This window comes from Cebus imitator, unplaced genomic scaffold, assembly GCF_001604975.1.
Source record: "Cebus imitator isolate Cc_AM_T3 unplaced genomic scaffold, Cebus_imitator-1.0 Scaffold33, whole genome shotgun sequence".
NCBI classification, from domain to species: Eukaryota; Metazoa; Chordata; class Mammalia; order Primates; family Cebidae; genus Cebus; species Cebus imitator.
The window spans coordinates 6,739,737-6,759,393 of record NW_016107348.1 but is presented as its reverse complement, the minus strand read 5'-3'; the positions used below and the strand labels follow the sequence as shown (position 1 = coordinate 6,759,393).

The following is a 19,657-nucleotide window of genomic DNA, read 5'->3' as shown; positions in this document are numbered from 1 at the left end:
TTTTAATTATGGCCATTAGTTCCTTCTCATGCTGCTAATAAAGACATATCCAAGACTAGGTAATTTATAAAGGAAAGAGGTTTAATTGACTCACAGTTCAGCATGCCTTGGAGGTCTCAGAAAACTCATAATCATTCTGAAGGGGAAGCAAACACATCCTTCTTCACATGGTGGTAGCAAGGAATAGTGCAGAACAAAGGTGGGGAAAAGCCCCTTGTAAGACCACGCAGATCTCATGAGATCAGCATGGAGGTAACCACCCCATGATTCAATTACCTCCCATTGGGTCCTTCCCATGACATATATAAAGATTCAAGATGAGATTTGGGTAGGGTCACAGCCAAACCATATCAGCCATTCTTGTAGGAGTAAGGTGGTAGTTTATTGTGGTTTCAATTTACATTTCCCTGATGATGAGTGATGTCAAGCTTTTATTCACATATTTGTTGGCTGCTTGTATATCTTTGATAATTGTCTATTCATATCCTTTGCCAGCTTTTTGATGGGATTATTTCTTTTTTCTTGCTGATCTGTTTGAGTTCCTTGTAAATTCTGGATATTGGTCCTTTGCCAGATGCATAGTCTGCTAATGCTTTCTCCTGCTCTGTGGGTTGTCTGTTAACTCTGCTGATTATTAATTTTGCTATGCAGAAGGTTTTTAATTAGTCCCATTTATTTATTTTTGTTTTTGTTGTAACAAATACTATATAATTTTATGTAAGGAACTTGAGCATCAACAAATTTTGGTATGCATGTGAGGTCCTAGAGTCAATTCCATGTGGATATTGAGGGATGACTGAATGTTTCAAGAATTATGGAAACCATGCATAAAGAACCAAAGAAAAATAGCTGAATTATTACTAACTATAGAGTATTAATCAAGAGACAGAAATTACTTTTAAAACCCAAATAAAAATTCTAGAATTCAAAAGAGCAACAAAGACTCAACAGCATATTTAGGCTGGAAGAAGGTAAAAATCAACAAATTTGAAGACTGGTCAATAGAGATGATAATCCAATTTTAGAATAAAAAGAAAAAGGAATAAAGAAAAGTGAATAGAGCCTCTAAGACTTGTAGAAACACCAACAAACATAATGGGGGTACCAGAGGAGGGGGAAAAGAGAAAGGTACAGACAGAATGCCTTAAAAAGGAGTAACTGAAATGTTCCCAAATTTGAAGAAAAAACATCAATCTATATATGTAAGAAGCTTAAAAAAAAAAACTCTTAGATAAACTCAAAGAAATCCCCACCAAGACACCACAACCAAACTGTTTAAAACCAACAACTAAGAAAGAATCTTGAAAGTATTAAGAGAGGAGTGACTTATGTACAGAGATCCTCAATACAACCAACATCCAATTTCTCATCGAAAAACACAAAGGCCAGAAGGTAGTAAGATGAGAAAGTCAAAGTGCTGAAAGAAAATGACTGTCAACCAAGAATTTCATATCCAGAAAATCTGTCTTTTAAAATTAAAGACGAAATTAAGATATTTCTAGAAGAACAAGACCCCTGCTCTATGATAAATACTAAAAGGAGTTCTTTAGGTTGAAATGAAACAGTAACTCTAATACACACAAAAGAATAAAGTCCACTGGTAGAGGTAACTAAATAAGTAAATATGTAAGAAGTAAAAACTGTATATTTTGCTCAGAACTCATTTTCTCTCCTATTGATTTAAAAGATGATAGTATAAAGCAATAATTGTGTCAATGGACACTTTAAAAAATGTAATTTGCATAATAATAGCACAAAAGAGGGGAGAGAGAGCTAATTAGGAAAAAATTTTTGTATACTATTGAAATATAAATTTTAATGGAAATTAAATTGATATTAATCCAAATACTATTAAATATTATTAAGATTCTAATTATAGTACTCAGGAAAACTGTAGTAAATTAAGATTCTAATTATAATACAGGAAAATTATAGTAAGTCACTACAATCAGAAATGAAAGCAGGGTCATTACGAGCAATCTTACAGAAATTTAAACAAAACTATAGAAGAAGATTATAAACAATTACATGCCAACAAATTAGATAACCTAGATTTAAAAAAAATTTTAGAAAGATACAAACTACTAAAATTGACTGAATTATACACTCTAAAAGGGTGAATTTTCTAGTATGAGAATTATATCTGTGGTCTCTTTGTGAATAACAAGCTCAGAATTTTTTAATTGTACTTTAAGTTCTGGGGTACATGTGCAGAACATGCAGGTTTGTTGTATAGGTATACACGTGCCATGATGGTTGACTGCATCCATCACCCCATAAGATATTTCTCCTAATGCTATCCCTCCCCCTGCCCCCCAGCCCCTTACAGTCCCTGGTGTGTGATGTTCCCCTCATTGTGTCCATGTGTTCTTAATGTTCAACCCCCACTTATGAGTTAGAACATGCAGTGTTTGGTTTTCTGTTCTTGTGTTAGTTTGCTGATAATGATGGTTTCCAGCTTCATCCATGTCCCAGCAAAGGACGTGAACTCATCTTTTTTAGGGCTACATAGTATTCCATGGTGTATATGTGGCACATTTTCTTTATCCAGTCTATCATTGATGGGCATTTGAATTGGTTCCAAGTCTTTGCTGTTGTGAACAGTGCTGCAATAAACATACATGTGCATGTGTCTTTATAATAGAACGATTTATAATTCTTTGGGTATATATCCAGTAATGGGATTGCTGGGTCAAATTACATTTCTGGTTCTAGATCCTTGAGAAATTGCCACACTGTCTTCCACAATGATTGAACTAATTTACACTCCCACCAACAGTGTAAAAGCGTTCCTATTTCTCCACATCCTCTCCAGCATTTGTTGTCTCCTGACTTTTTAATGATCGCTATTCTAACTGGTGTGAGATGGTATCTCATTGTGGTTTTGATTTGCATTTCTCTAATGACCAGTGGTGATGAGCTTTTTTTCACATGTTTGTTGGGTGCATAAATGTCTTCTTTTGAGAAGTGTCTGTTCATATCCTTTGCCCACTTTTTGATGGAGTTGTTTGGTTTTTTTATTCCTGTAAATTTGTTTAAGTTCTTTGTAGATTCTGGATATTAGCTCTTAGATGAGTAGACTGCAAAATTTTTCTCCCATTCTGTAGGTTGCCTGTTCACTCTGATGATAGTTTCCTTTGCTGTGCAGAAGCTCTTTAGTTTAATTAGATCCTATTTGTCAATTTTGGCTTTTGTTGCCATTGCATTTGGTGTTTTAGTCATGGAGTCTTTGTCTGTGCCTATGTCCTGAATGGTATTGCCTAGGTTTTCTTCTAGGGTTTTTATGGTTTTAGGTCTTATGTTTAAATATTTTATTCATGTTGAGTTAATTTTTGTATAAGGTATAAGGAAGTGACCCAGTTTCAGCTTTCTGCATATGGCTAGCCAGCTAGCCATAGGAGGTTGCAGTGAGCTGAGATCACACCATTGCACATGCCAGCCTGGGTGACAGTGTGAGTTTCTGTCTTCAAACAAACAAACAAACAAATGCTTTAGAAATGCCAAAACATAATTTAGTAACTAAAAGAGGAAAGCTAATGACTAAGGGCCTTGTAGAGAAAAGCTCTTTGAGTATGTTACTAGCACATGGTATTGACAAAGAAGTAGACCAGAACCCACTGAATCTTGAGGGGATTGTTTGCCAAACAATTATAATCCTGCCTACAAAGCATGTGATGGTTCAGTGCCTCAAACACCAGAGATGTTCTAATGTAAGTCCATACAAAAATATTTTAAAAGCCCAATTTCTTTTTCATTTTGAGGTAAAAAGTAAATACGAATATAAATTCCATTGCTCCCTTCTAGCATTGAAATGCATAGTGTTGAAACTTAGGAGATCATTGCTCTAGATAGAGCAGCAATAAAGTAACAATATCTTATGATCTTATTTTAATAATAAGATGTCTGCATTCTCCAGGAAGGTTGAATTCCATTCAGTTTGCTGGGTTTTCTTTCTTTTCCCAAAAGCTGCATGTACATATCATGCCAAAACCACAATACCTTCTTCTTGACACATTGTCTGCGAGATTTTGCCTATTATTTAATTATGCAGGTCATGAATAGCCCTTCAAATCCTGGTTAAATTTCAGGTAGTACAAAAGTGATCTAAATGTAATTTTGGTGAGTTAATATTCTCTATCTACTGAATAAATTAACCTAGACCAAGAAAATCATAGAGTCCTGAACTGAAGTTATCCATGAAAAAAGAAAACGTTCCCTACAACATTCCCGATTCTCCTTTAGGCCACAATTGAGCTATTAAACAAAACACAGAAATGATAGAGGAACCATTTTTGAGTGGGTGTGAGCAGATGTTAGCCAAGCAAATACTTTTTGAAAAATAAAATAAAAGTAAGGGGTGCTCTACTAATGTTTTTACCAGACAACTAATACAGACCCAAGAGAGTTCCTGGCCAAGAGCAAAGGCAGGAGGACTTTAGAGATATTTGTCAAAATGGTGCAGTGAGAAGGGCCAGAAGTCAAATATGTGTTTTGCCAGAGAGACTTTATGCTGCCATTTACAGATGCTGAGTAGGAGCAAGGCACCAGGCTAAGATTTTCACATGTAGTGTTTCATTTAATCCTCACTCAACCTCCATAACTGTGGTGTACTCTCACTATCCTTCTCACTTTACAGATGAGGAAGGTAACTCTTCATCCTGCAGTTACTAATTGGCAATGTAGAAAACTAACCTTGAAGCCACAATATTGTGCTTTTTCTGGGTGCTTCACCTTGGTTGATGTTTTTTCCTGGGAAATAATTGTGTGCAGAGAAAATGAATGCTTGGGCTATTAGACTCCAAATAATCATTTGTTTGTGGAAACATCTGTTTCACTTGGCAAATATTTGAGGTTTAGATATAATTTTATAGTTTGGTCTAGGGAATAAAAACTTCCAGAATTATTAAACTTTGATGATCAAAAAGACCACCTACTGAGGGCTCTTGCCCTTTATAAAAGACAGAACCTCCTCACCCTGGAAAACTCCATGAGAACGTTTCTCTTCTCTTGATCATGACTTGGTCTCCTCATTCAGGAGAACAGGCACCCTTACTATAGCTTTTAGAAACAACTTTTGCTATGGTTGAGAAGAATGGCAGTATCTAAACTATTTTCATAAGAAAGGAAAACACTAAACAATTGGAACACTGAATTTTTTAAAAATTAGACATTTTTGGATGACAACTGTAGTAAATGCACATTTGCTGAATGTGGTATTCATCAATAAAGACTGGGATTAAAAAAACAAAACAAAACTGGGCCGGGCATCGTGGCTCACACCTGTAATCCCAACACTTTGGGAGGCTGGGGTGGGAAGATGTCTTGAGCCCAGGAGTTCAAGACCAGCCTGGGCAACATGATGAAATCTCATCTCTACAAAAACTATAAAAGTTAGCCAGGCATGGTGGCATGTGCTTGTGGTCCTAGTTACTAGGGAGGCTGAGGTGGAAAGATCACCTGAGCCCAGGGAGATCCAGGCTGTAACGAGCCATGATCGTGCCACTGCACTCCAACTTGGGTTACAGAGTGAGACTTTGTCTCTAAAAACAAAAAACCCTGACTTCAAAAGTAACTATAGGTTTGGCTGACAAATTAATAACTGAACCTAATTACATAAGGATTGCTGCCCTATAGGTTTTGCAATGCCTCTTTTTAAATATATCAAATAAGAATTGTAGGCAATACTTTGGAAGCATTCAAAGAACAGGAGTATTAATAGGACTAGTTCCTCTTTTGTTTCTCAGACTGTAACTTCTGCTATTGACTGCTAAGTTTGATTAACTTTTTTATGAAACTAAATTCTCATATATACAGTAATTGGAACAATCCAAATTCAAACACTCAAGTATTTCAATGTATGGTATCCTTTAAGCCACGCTTTTCACATCCTATTCTTATACAGTTGTCCACATTATATTAACTTGTCATTTTAACCAGAGGTCTTTTTGAAGTCTATCATCGACCTGTCTCTTAGATCTTCCTAGATTTTTTAAACATCTCCAATTATCAGTAAAGTTATTAATACAAGTACTGAAGAGGACAGAGTCAGGTTTGGAGCCTTATGTGTCCAATGTGATGTTGCTGTCAGGAGTGCCAGGTGAAATGCCAGCTTTCTGTGTAGATTACCATCACACACACTCAGCCAACTGCTTTTTCCAGGCTGATTATGATTAGTATCAGATTAGAAGTGCACTTCATCATTTATTCTCTCTAAGGGGGATGAACTGTTATATGCGCAAGTCAAGATCATATTAGTTGAAATGTTTTCAGCTACTACTATAACTTACCTGTATCCTGTGATTTGCATCAGGAAGACAGTTTTATATTCTCCCTCTGATTCAGCAATTTTTAATAAGCTCTTACAATGACTAATCTTCTACTTCTCTTTCTTTTCACATTAACTCATATGTTTACCAGCCTACCCCCTTCTCTTTGATGATTTTCCATGTAGATGTGCACCCTAATTACATCTCCTGTCAACCAACATTTTGTTAAAATATTCAGGTTAACAGACTTGTGCCTTCTTAGGCATCAATTATGCTTTTTCTCTTCTGTTGTTCCTCTTTATTTGATGGGTTACTTGATTTCTCTCACAGACTCTGGTATTCAGTCAGTCTTGACTACATTGGCAAGTCTTTTGGCCAGTCTTTAGTGTCTGGGCCAATGTTTTTCCAAATATTGGCTCATAGACCACCTACATTAGAGGTTCTGTTTCAGGAGATCTGGGACTGGCCCAGGAAGCTGTATTTTTAATTGGCAACTCACATGTCTTTTATGAATACTGAAATTTTAGAGCATCTGTTCCAGGCAGATTCTTCCAGGACTGGAGACATACACTCTGTCCTTTATTATACAGCAGGGATCCCCATCCCTGGACCACAGACTGATACCAGTCGACGGCCTATTAGGAACTGGGCCATACAGCAGGAGATGAGTGGCAGGAGAGCAAGCATTACCACCTGAGCTCTGCCTCCTGTCAGATCAGCAGCAGCACTAGATTCTCACAGGAGTATGAATCCTACTGTGAACTATCCGTGCCAAGGACCTAGATTGTGCACTCGCTATGAGAATCTAATGCCTGATGATCTATCACTGTCTCCCATTACCCCAGATGGGACTGTCTAGGTTCCAAAAAACAAGCTCAGGGCTCCCATTGATTCCACATTATGGTGAGTTGTATAATTACATCATTATATTTTACAATGTAATAATAATAGAAATAAAGTACCCAATAAACGTAAAGCACTTGAATAATCCTCAAACCATCCCTCTCCTTAGTCTGTGGGGAAACTGTCTTCCAATAAACTGGTCTCTGGTGCCAAAAAAGGTTGGGGCCTGCTGTTATGGAGCATTCATTTAAGTATTTTAAAACAGCCTAGAGAACAGAACATCCTTCTTTTTTAAAACACCTCAGAAAGTAGAAGTTAGCAAAGTTAGCTGCTACCATTTATTTAGTGTTTATGAAGTGGGAGATGTTTTACACCTATCATCTCTAAACCTCAAAATCATTACAGAAGTTAGATACTAATGGAAATTAAGTAGTTTAATCAAGGTAACACACATCATGTTTAGCATAGAGTTTAAACCAAAGTTGGCCTGACTCCCAAGTGCCTAAGATGGTTTCATCATGCCATTGTATCTCACTTAACTGTTTCCTCTTAGTCAGTAACAGAGACCAGATAAGAACTAAACTTGATGGGAGAGGGTAGATAAACAGCTTGCAGAAGAACAAAAGGATCCTCAGGGTAGAGAAATAAGAAAGAAGAGAGATGCCCCCCAGCATACTCTTAGAAGGAAATGTAAGTCTGAGTAGATGCTGGAGACAGCTGTACAAGAGTACTAGGAAGAGACAACAGCCTTATGGGGAACGAGGCAAATGCAAGGCAACTTACAGTAGAGCAGGGTCAGCCTGTCCCCTAACCACACTAGCATGGTTAGCCAACTCCAACATGGTTACATTCAGATATTGGTCTCCCAACCAATGATTCGGTGAAAGAATAAAGGCCCACATGGTTTATGTATGTAGATGTCACAAAGTTAGGTGTTCATATTTCAGGGACTGGGAAAAGAATAGATTGGTTTATTGGAAACATTTAGGAAACTGATGATTTGATTCTTTTTAACTGGTTGATTCAAATAGAAGAAAATGTGCAAAGAAGCAAGTTAGAAGAATCTAATATCTAATTAAAGATTTTTCATTTACCTGCTGTTTACTCTTTAGTTTGTTAAATATTTTTGACTGCCTACTATATACCTGGAATTAAGCTAGGTACTAGGGCATTATTCTAGGTTTAATTGTTTGGTAAATGTGAAGTGAATATATGAATGAATGGATAAGAAAAGATGGAACAAGAAATCGTGAATTAGAGAAAATGAATAATTTGTACGTGAAAATCTTGAACAGCTTTCTGCAAATATTCTGGCTAAATTAGGAAAGTCCAGGCCTCTAATTATTGGCCTTTTCCGATGAGCCTCTAGAGATCTAAAGTCACATATTCAAGATTATGTAGTCTTTCAAGTTTAGTGTGAAGCTATGATATTAATGAGGTGCTCCATATCCACCAAGACTTCTTATTAAAGCACATTGGAGAAGATCCTGAGCCAAAGATGGCTTCTACAAAATCCTTCTTATAGCAGGCAAGAAAATTACAGACAAGAATAAAAAAATGGTGCCAACTTCTGTCTTTTCAACAATAGTTATCTGTAGACCGCTGTAAGTTAACAGAATACAGATAACTTAAAACACAGGGATGGTGTATTTAATTATGAGTTCCAGTACGTCCTGGTTTACAACCTGAAAACTGAAGATCTTAACATGAGCAATAATTACAATAATGGAAAAAAAACACTAGGGTTTTCTTCACACAGACTAATAAACACTAATTTCTTTTATACTGTAATTCAATAAAAATGAGCCCACCATGTTTTTAAAAGAGTGATACAAACATGCTTTTGTTAAGATGTAGAAATTATATTACCATGAACTTGCAGTTGAATGTGCTGTTGTGTTTCTCCAGCTGCATTGGTAGCTACACATGTGTATCTGCCAGCATCTTCCAACAGGGTTTTGGCAATTTGTAGAATTCGACCAGAAGACTGTATCTAATTGGGAGCAGAAAGCACAGAGGAATTTTGTACTTTATACTTGGATTTAAAAACAGTCACTGAAATAGAAAAATCATTTAAATATATAATATCACTATTTTCATGCCAGTATTTTAATAAACTCTTGATAGACTAGGGGGAGATCACATCATCATGCAGAAGATAATAGACTAGTTTGATTGAAAAGCCTTTTCTTATTCTCCGGAAAACACAAAATAAAATAACCTAAGGCCAGCTTACTCGTATAGTTATACTGAATAAAAGACTTTAGCACTGAACTAAGACTTATGTGATGAAAATTTAAGCTATGTGGAAAATCCTGACTGCATCTATGTAAAAATTCATAAATAGTTTAAAACAATGAATTTTTATTAAATGGTCATGGGAGCCAGAAAAATAATAAAATTATAAAATACGGATAATGGGAATGCAGATAAATTTCTTCCTATTTTTCCCAATTTCCCTCTTAAGCCCATTGTAACTGGCCTCTGCCATTTTGAAACTGGTGATTCAGAGGTTATTCTTTGAAACATACTATTCAGAGGTTACCAGCAACTTCCAATCACAATATTCAGCAGCCTATATAATAAGCTCATACTCTCCTCCACCATCCATAGCATTTGGTGTGGTTGATTACTGACTCCTTGAAACTCTCTACTTTCTGGGTGTTAAAGATAAGCATTCCCTCAGGTCTAATTCTCTGACTTTCTTAGGAAATTAACTTTTAGAATCTGCTTCCTCTTCCTGTCCCACACCCAGGAAACTTTGCTGTCTGATAGTTTTTATCCAAACTCATGGCATCAATGAAAAACTTGAATGCATCTTAAATTTACAGGATAGCCTCACCTTCTCTCATGATCTCTGCATGTGTCCTTCCAGCAAGCTGCTGAACAGGTTAGTACATCAAATTTAATATATCCAAAATTAAGCTGATACATTTTTCCTTGTATCTCTAAAGTCTACTTCTGATTGCATGTTCCCAGTCTTGTTTAATGGCACCCACTATTTTTCCAGTCATCTAGGTTTTGGAGCCTACTTTGAATAATGTTAATTATGCCACTATATATTTCTCAGATCCTCTGTTTCCCATTTCCACAGCCACTATGGGATTATAATAGCTTCTTAACTGATGTTCCAGTGTCTCCAACCTCCCCAGCTGTTACCCTATCTTGCATATTGTCGCCAGAATAATTTGCTTAAAATTCAGATTTGATCCTTTAACCAGTTTCCCTTCAAAGTTCATTCATGGCTCTTCACCTTGCCCAGAATGAAATCTGAACTCAGCCTAGCTCTCCAGGCTCACCACATTTTGACCCCAAATGATCTCTCAAACTCTCCCATGTAAACTCCCACTTAACGTATTCTCCATCCATACCGTTATAAACATGTTAAGTAACACATTTACACATTTATATTCATGTCTGGACTGACACGTGATCTTTAAATGCCGTAATTTTTTAAGACTGAACTAGGTCAGTTCTCTGACCATTTTCATCTTACCCTTTATCCTCTCCTTGGATTAACTCATCCATGCCCATGGTTTCAAATATTGTTGATGTGCCAGTATGTCCAGCCAGACTCTCCTTTGGGCTCCAAGACCACATATTCAGTGATCTACTGACATCTCCACTAGTTTATCTCATAGTCAGCTCAACCCCCAAAAGTCTAAAACTCAAATCAGTTTTCTCACCTCACACTTGTCCCCCGCCCAGTCTCCTGTCTCACTGGATGGAAGCTCTCTCCATGCTGTTGTGTAGATTGGAATCCTAGGAGTCTTCCTTGACACATCCCTCTCCTTCACTTTTCATAAACAGTCTTTCTTCAACCCCTAGTGATGTAACTAATACATATCTCACCAATCTATGCAAGTATCCTCATCTGCATGGCCAGCATATGAGTCTAAATTTCCATCTTTTCTCTCTCCTAGACAAATGTAAATAGGTTCTAATTTGTTTCTACATACCTATTATTGGCTCCTCCAATTTATTCTTTGGAATGGGTCTGAATAATGAATTAAAATGCAAACCTGATCATGTCACTCCTTTTTAAAACTCTTCAAAGGTCTCTCATTGCCTTAAAGTAAAAATAACTAAACTTACTTAAATGCCTCTTATCTAGTCTCTAGTCTTTAACATCACCTCTCCCTTGCTCTCTTCCTCAGCCCACTGGCTGGCTTTCTGGTCCTCAAGAGGTGCCATGCTCACCTTTGCTTTGTTTGCCCAAGCACGTATTCTTTGAAACACTCTACCCAGTTCTCTTCCATTAATTCAACCATTTAACTTCCATAAAGTCTTCTGAACTCTACTCAGGGCTTTTCCCATAAATTTTCCTCATTCTCAAAGACTTTTCTCACCATATGTTCTTATACCTCGAGGTTTTCTTTTTAAATAATTCATTACAGTTTGCAATCCAACTTTTGTATGATAATATGACAAATATTTGTCTCCCAGGTAAACAATTGTTTACCTGCACGATGTCTGAAGGCTATAAACTGAATCCTTCACTTGCACAAAGATGTAAGATTATTTTCACTGGATTTGGAATAGGAATTGAAACTTAACAGATATCCACCACTTCTACTAAAAAAGGAACATAACATGCCTCTCATTAGAGAAAACTCACAAGTAAAATTCAAGCCCACATTAGTCAATTAACTTGATCCTATTAGCAAAATCTATTAATGCTGATTTTAAGTGCATCCTTTAGATCATCCAGATTTGAAATTTATCTATCTATCTATCTATCTATCTATCAATCATTGATCTACTAATTTAACAAATATGTAATGAGATACAATTATATGCCAGGGGCTATATTCACTATGAAAGATACAAAATTGAACTTATTCACTTTTTAAAAAATGGAGTCTTTTCCCTCTTGAAGCTTATAAACTAATTCTTAAAATTGCTTTTCAAGACTTATTTTACTTCTATTTACGTAAATATGACGATCTTAATTTTACTTAATGGTGAACATTTTTGGCTTATTATTGATGAACATTGTTCAATTGTGAGACACCAGGTTTTTAACCGCTAAATTAGGTATAAACCAAAGTAATATAAATAACAACCACTATCTTAAAATCAGTATCTTGAAGAATGGAATTAAAGGCTAAATAACTTTAACAATAAAGTTATTTATTAACAATAAATAACTAAAGGCTAAAAATGGAACTAAAGGCTAAATAACTTTAACAATAAAGTTATTTATTAACAATAACAATAAATAACTAAAGGCTAAAAATGGAACTAAAGGCTAAATAACTTTAACAATAAAGTTATTTATTAACAATTCCTTTTTTCAAGTCAAAATATTAAGCTAAATCCTTAAAAACTCTAAGAAAAATGTATATTTTAATAAATTTTCTGTAAAATCTGTCCAACAGAAAAATCTACGGTTAAAAACAAATAATTTGATATTTCCAGGCAGACCTACGTAGCTTTCTTAGTTTGTGCTCTGTAATATTTACACTTACTTTAAGGTTTCCTTGGGCAGTGTTCACAGGTTGGTCTTCTTTTAACCATGTAATGGCTGGATTTGGAATCCCATTGGCTATGCACTGCAAGGTGACAGGCTTGTATTTCACCACAACTCTCTCAGAAAGACCCGAGGACTTGATTGTTGGAGGAACTAGATTTAAGGAAGGGAGGAAGGAAATGAAACCATAAACAGTGCGGTCCAACTTAAAAATATGCATGCAAGAACCTGAAACCTTAAAATTTAAGGGAAAAAAAAATCAAATCCCTATTTTAACAAACAATGAAATACTTTTATCCCATATATTTATTTTTTTTTTTAGCAAGTTTATAGATTAGTTCTTAACTATGGATTTTTAAATCTCCAAAGAATAAGTAAAATATATTTACGGCTACTGTAATCCACATGTATATTTGGCTTACGTCTTTTGGTGTGTTTTACTAATCTATAATAACCTTCACTTTCTCTAGAACTACTTCTTTAAGTCAAGGTGGATTTCCAGTCATATTTATACTGCATGACTCTGCCCCCTGCAAAGCTGATAGAATGTGGAATGGTAACTTTATTTAAACTGGACCTGCCAGATTTCCTCCCTCAGGAATTGGGACTGAGACTGAAAAACAGGATTATGTATATTCCAACATGGGACATAGGACTAAAAATAAAAAAATAGCAGTCCGCAGAGACAGAGGAAGAATAACGTTGACATTCACAGATACTCCTTGTGGCTTCCAAGCAGCTCTCCAGTTTCTGGTTCCAGTCCTCCCTTCCCAAGCTCTGCCAGCAAGTAAGACACTTAATACCCTGGCAGAGGGCTGCGTCTGTCATTAGAGTAATGGTTATAATCTTAATGTGCCAGTTATGTGAATGTACTTATGTCCCTCACATCCTTCAATTACATCCTCGGCCACCATTTCTGGAAACTACTGTATTCACCATCCCTCTTTCTTCCAAGTAAAAGGGTTATGTAAGCATTTAAGGGTTTAGCCTTAAATGCTTACATAACCCTTTTACTTGGAAGTTGCTCCTTGCCTCTTCTATCTTATTTGGTTTAATTCCTCAGACCTTGGCATTCTATGCAGAATACACTTCCTAACATTTAAGCTCTGTCTACATTTATTTATTTTCCAGAATTATTTTTGCTACTGCCTATAAGTATTTACATGATACATCTTGGCTGAGTCTTTGGGTCAGTAAAGGAACCAAAAAAAATCTGTCATTATACAACCGACATTCACATTCTTTACATTGCCTTCCAGAACTCAGGATTTATTCACATTATTGAGCAACAATCTGAGTTAGATAATAAAACAATGCATAAATTAATTTAAAATGCAAAGCTCCTTCTTCGGCATACCGTGAACAGTCACTTCAAATTCCTTCTTGCGGTCCCCAGCAGTATTTGCTGCCATGCACCGATAAAGGCCTGTGTCTGAAACTTGAGCCTGAGCAATAACCAGTTTGCGTCCATTTAACAAGATTTTGAATCCATCCCTTTCATCAATTAACTGGCCATCCTTCAGCCACCTATAGAAAAAGACAAAAGGAAGTCTGGATATATCTTTTAAGCAAATCATGTCCTAGAAGATACATAAAGTTTCTATTGTGTATTTGTTCAATGTCCTAACGGCTTACTCTGTAAAATAAATTGTAAATGAAAAAGAGAAGAAAAAAGGAAATCTGGCCTAACACAGAAGCTGGCATATTGATAGAACCCAATAATTGTGTGTTGAGTTATGTATTCTTCTACTAATTTTAGGCTACAAAAAAGAGACAAGTATTGGATTGTTTGTAAAACAAATGATAAATGCTTGAGCTGACGGATATGCCATTTACCATGACATGATTATTACGCATGCATACCTGTATCAAAATATTTCATGTAACCCATAAAGATATACACCCACTATGTACCAAAAAACTAAAAATTAAAAGAGACAAGTGCTGCTAAATATTACTCACTTCAATGTTTAAATAATAATCAGCAAAACATACACAATCTTAAAACAAGAATAAACAAAACTTTAAAATCATAGAGCATTATATTTTTACACTTCTGAGTTTTGCATTTCATTTCATTTTATAATTATGTGTGAACATATCTCATTTCCTTCATTGACTAACTCTTCCTCTGCATATCCCATAGCAACTTGGAAATAAAGCTAAGTATTTAATACATGCTTTGAAAATTAAAGAATAAGAAAAAAAGAACTGGTAAACACATATGCATGCTAACTTTCTCTATTTACCTAATATATCTGATATACTCCTTTTTACTTGGTAGTTTGTTAAACATTTCAGTACCTCAGGAAAGTATGACAATACTGCTTGATAGACTGTCTCTGTGAACTAAATGTGTAATTTCTAAGGCCATACAATGGAATTCCTCTAATTGAGCAAATTTTGGTGCCTATTGACTATCAAGTAGAAGTTGCATTGTATATAGAGCATGTCTTCTAAAAGAGGAATATAAAGAATACAATTTCATATAATGCTTTTTAATGATACAGAACGGTTTTCAAGATAGCTCTAAAACACTCAAAACAAAATGCTGGAGGTATTTAGAAGACATACCAAAACCCTTACATGATAGTTGGTGGGGGAGAGCCTGTCACTTGACAATCTAGCTCCAGTAAGTTATTCACCATCACAATGAAGTATGATGTTTCATCTCCTCCTTCTATAGCTGGTGGCACTAGAAAACAACAGGAATGCAACATGCAAAGAATTGTAGACAACAAAAAACACAGAATCTCATGAAGCAATACCACATTGCAGTTCAGAAGGTTGACAAGTATCATAGTAGTTTGATAAATGAAGGGCACTTGAAATGGATTATAAATACATTTTACAATAAACACTTGCCAGGATCAATAAACATGCTTTTGACATATTGTAGCTATTCCTCTATCTAGTACTATGGTGCCACTGCTGCCAGGTAAATATCAAGTTGATTCATATTTGTATTGTTTATTTTCATAAGCACAAGAGAATGAAAACCCCCAAATTGGGCATCTATACAAAAGCCTTTAATTTATAGATAAAGATACTGAGTTTAAAGGTTGCAAGATGACTTTCCAAGGCTAAGTTTCCTGTTACCTGGCATAGTGCTTATGACAAAAGACCACGCTGTTGTTCACTACAATTAGACATTGTCATTGATGTAAAAATGTATCTATGCACTTGTAAATATCAAGTATACTTATCAAAATCAGTGGAAGATTTATGTAAGATTCTACATCCTGAGACTCCAGTGACAAATCCACCTCTTGGTAATGTGCAATCCATAGTTGCACAGATGACTATATGCTCTTTTAGATTGTTTTATTATTGCATGAACAAAAAAGAATTTAACAAATGAATCAGGTTTTGCTAGCAATCTGAGAACCCAGGCAGTGGCATCCTTATTTACCCAAGACATCAACTTCATATTTGATTTCCTTTTCTCCTGCCACACTGGTGGCCACACATATGTACTGTCCCCGGTCAATTTCTTGGGCACTCATGATTTCGAGTTTCTTCCCACCAGCTTCTATGCGGATATTGTCATTAGCTTTCACAGGTACACCATCTTTCAACCAGGTGAGAATGGGAGAAGGGTTTCCAGCAGCTTTACACTCCAGTGTCAGAGAATGAGCAATAACTACTTGCTTATTCAAAGGTGTGGCCAAGTCGCCTTCAATCATTGGAGGAACTAGGGAGAAACATAGCAATATTTCAAGCAATTCTTTGTGTGCACAAAATACATCCTAATAAAATAAAAAAGTTTTTGTTTTTTCTCATAAAGTGTGACCATTAAAATCTACCTATATGCCTCTCTCCTTCTAAGCTATTGAGGAAAGAATTTCTTGGTCTAGCTAATCTGTAACTGTCTTAATTATTCTGGAAACTCTAGACTGTCTGGCTTATAAAGGACAAATAGCACAGAATGATCTCAGTCCCAACAACTACTTTGCCTTTTCGGTAATAACGAAATAGTCTAGATGTTCCAAGTGCCACGGCAAAGATTAGTTTAATGAATGGACACCTTCTTGCTAACCTTAGGTTTTTAACATATTTTTCCAAATCATGGAACAAATTCTTCCAATTCCTATCCATGCATATTGAAAAAGACAAGCCCACCGAGGATTATTAGTGAATAAATTGGATATTAGCATATGAGAAAGCATAGGCAGGAAAGGTATGTAATTACAGCATATGTTGTTCCTTACCATAGACATCCACATGGAATGATTTTTCAGCAGTTCCAGCAACATTGGCTACATGACACACATATGTTGCTGAATCAGAGACCTGTGCTCGAGGAATATGAAGATATTGTCCTTTATCAATATAAAGTGCTTGTGAGCTGGACATGATTGGTTGGCCATCCTTATACCAAGTAATAGCAGGCATTGGAAGCCCCCGTGTTTCACATTCTAGTTTAATAACACTGTTGATCAATACTGATATGTCTGTGGTGACATTTCCTCCTTTAATAGTAGGTGGAACTACAAAGGATTTTAGAACAAAAACAAGTCATTTAACTTTCAGCATCTTCATCAAAATCTTAAATGCTCTAGATGTTTAAACAACGTATCTAAGGTAAATTAAAGACAATTAGGAAGTCTGTGATTTATCTCCTGATAATGAGTTTCCTGTCTTGTCAAAACCATCTTTATCATTCCCCTTTTGGGTTTCAGATTTCAGTAAAAACAAAGTCACAGATTATTTTTCACAGAGTCATTTAGGTTCAAGAGAGCATATTAGAATAACTAAGATAGTTATATTTAACCAACAAAGCAAAACAAAATAAAACCCCACTCAAATTAGATACAGCAAGTTTCAAATCAGGCCAAGGGAGCGAAAACGTCACATGTGGTACAACTGTATGCCCTGTCACCAAGAAATACTAAGGTCTAAGTGCTTTCAGAACTAGCTATTCATAATAGCTGCGGAGTTTTCAATTTTTGCTTCTTGCTGTTTTTTTCCTTTTTCTGGGGGGAAGGAGGGGACTGCCAAGAGTCCATTCACTCAGCTTTACTCATCCAATTGTCTACATGTGTATCTCCTACAATTCAGCAACCACAGGTCTGGCTTCTCACACTACATAAGGACTATACTGTTGGAAAAACAACTGAAGTCACTCAGTCTCTGCTGAGAAGTCTAAATATGGTCATTCCAGGGTTATGCTATCATTGCAACAATTTAAAAGAAATTAAATGGCATGTATATGAATTTGAATATCAATTAATCTTAATAAACTTTTAAATTTTAGAATGGAATACTTTATAGAATGTTTTTCTTATGGTTAAACTAGGATTATGGGTTTTGAGAGGGAGACCATACAGGTAAAGTGCCATTTTCATCACATGCTACCAAAGATACATACTATCAACATGACTTATCACTGAGACCTGTGCTAAGTCATGTTGATAGCATGTACTTTTGGTAACCCAGCTAAGGTAGTGTTTGCATATCTATCCACTGTAAAGTTACCTCTTTTTCCTCCCCTTTCCATAGAAGGGAGTCCTTATGCCAGCCCATACATATGGAGTGAGGAGTTATGTTCTACTTCTGTGAGAGTGGACTACCTACATAATTTATTTATAATTCTTTTCTATGGAAGATGTGACTCTTCTTCTCATTTTATTTATTGAGTCAATAACTTATTTATATCAGTACGGACTCATGGAAACCTACATGCCTTGGGTTACATCCAATACTACATTATTTATCCAGTTTTGGCTATTGGGAGTTCTTTCAGTTGGCTCGTCAGTCCCTTTAATATACCCTATTTATTTTATTTTGTTTTATTGTTTGCACTCACTCCCTTATTTTCTGGCCTTACTACATGCTCCAGGATCATCTCGTGTATTCTCTGCCCCAGCTACAGACTTAAGCATTTCTCCAAGGAGCCGGTCCCTTTCAGTGGAGAAGGATGTAAGAAAACAAGATCTGGATGCTGAGTGGAGTACCTTAATATTTTCTGCTAATTATTCTTAGAAATAGTCCATACTGACAAACATTTAGGTACACATTTTTTCTCACACATAATTTAAGGCAAGACCTACTATACTTTAAGTTGAATTTGATGATGGAATCATTTTTTTCTCTCAGGAGGTTTACTATAAATATCAGGGGTCAAGCAACTGTGGATCACAGGCCAGAAGATGCTAAGCTAAGAATGGCTATACCATTTTTTAAGTGTTGAAAAAAATCAAAAGAATAATGACATTTTGTGACATGTAAAAATTATATGAAACTGAAACTTCAATGTCCATAAAGTTTTATTGTACAGTCACATTCATTCATTGACGTATTGTCTAAGGCTTATACTCAACAATGGCAGAGTAAAAAGTTAAGGCAGAAACCAAATATGGTGTTTTCATTGCTTCTACTGCTGTTCAGATTGCTGTAAATTTCAGTGGCATGGTTACAACTTGATAGCATTTTTAGTGCTATGCCTATCACCATAATGTGATATTTTCTTTAATTTCATCATCAGTGAATACTCCTCATGTCAGAACAAGAAAAGAATACTAAAATATCTAATTTTTAATACACAGCACAGTATGGAGTATTTTGTTGTCAAATTAAAGGGCAAAATATTGTGTCCATTTTATAACACTATACGTCTTCTAATAAACACTAGACTAAGCAGCCATTACAATATTCCCAATTTTAAAAAATCAACAGTTTGAAAAATTAGAAAACATAAAATGAAATGTTTAACCATAGCAAATTTCTTCACAAAAAAAAAAGCCAAAATGAGGCTAAAACCAAACCAAATTTCTGAGAGGCTCATTTGTTAGCCAACAAAGGAAAGCCATTTACCAATAGTGACTTAATTAAATCAGGTATCATTTCAGAGGCAAAAGAAATGTGTCCAAAGAAAGTAAGTGTGTTAAAGTTCTTAGCCTTTCAGTGAGAATAATTGCTTGAAGAGTTGAGCACATTGGGAGCAACATCAATAGTCAATTATTTTTTAAGACAACTTTTTTCTCAATAGTATTCTTGGCTTTTGACAATTGGCAGATGTTGTTGACACTGCTCAGCTGTTCTTGTTTATTTGAGGAACCAATGAAGTACAAAA

The 19,657-nt window shown here is 35.6% G+C and overlaps 1 protein-coding gene across 3 annotated transcripts in view; it reads right to left on the bottom strand.

The window, feature by feature from the left end:
* The window catches only part of HMCN1 (hemicentin 1), a 455,928-nt gene that overhangs the window by 157,884 nt on the left and 278,387 nt on the right, over positions 1-19,657 (bottom strand). For all 3 annotated transcript variants that reach the window (XM_017524525.2, XM_017524527.2, XM_017524530.2), the window contains exons 31-36: positions 16,794-17,072; positions 15,995-16,276; positions 15,169-15,277; positions 13,940-14,109; positions 12,581-12,735; positions 8,979-9,102 (exon numbers count right to left, since the gene is read on the bottom strand). In XM_017524525.2, coding sequence (XP_017380014.1) covers positions 8,979-9,102; positions 12,581-12,735; positions 13,940-14,109; positions 15,169-15,277; positions 15,995-16,276; positions 16,794-17,072 — 1,119 coding nt within the window. The remainder of the gene's footprint in view (positions 1-8,978; positions 9,103-12,580; positions 12,736-13,939; positions 14,110-15,168; positions 15,278-15,994; positions 16,277-16,793; positions 17,073-19,657) is intronic.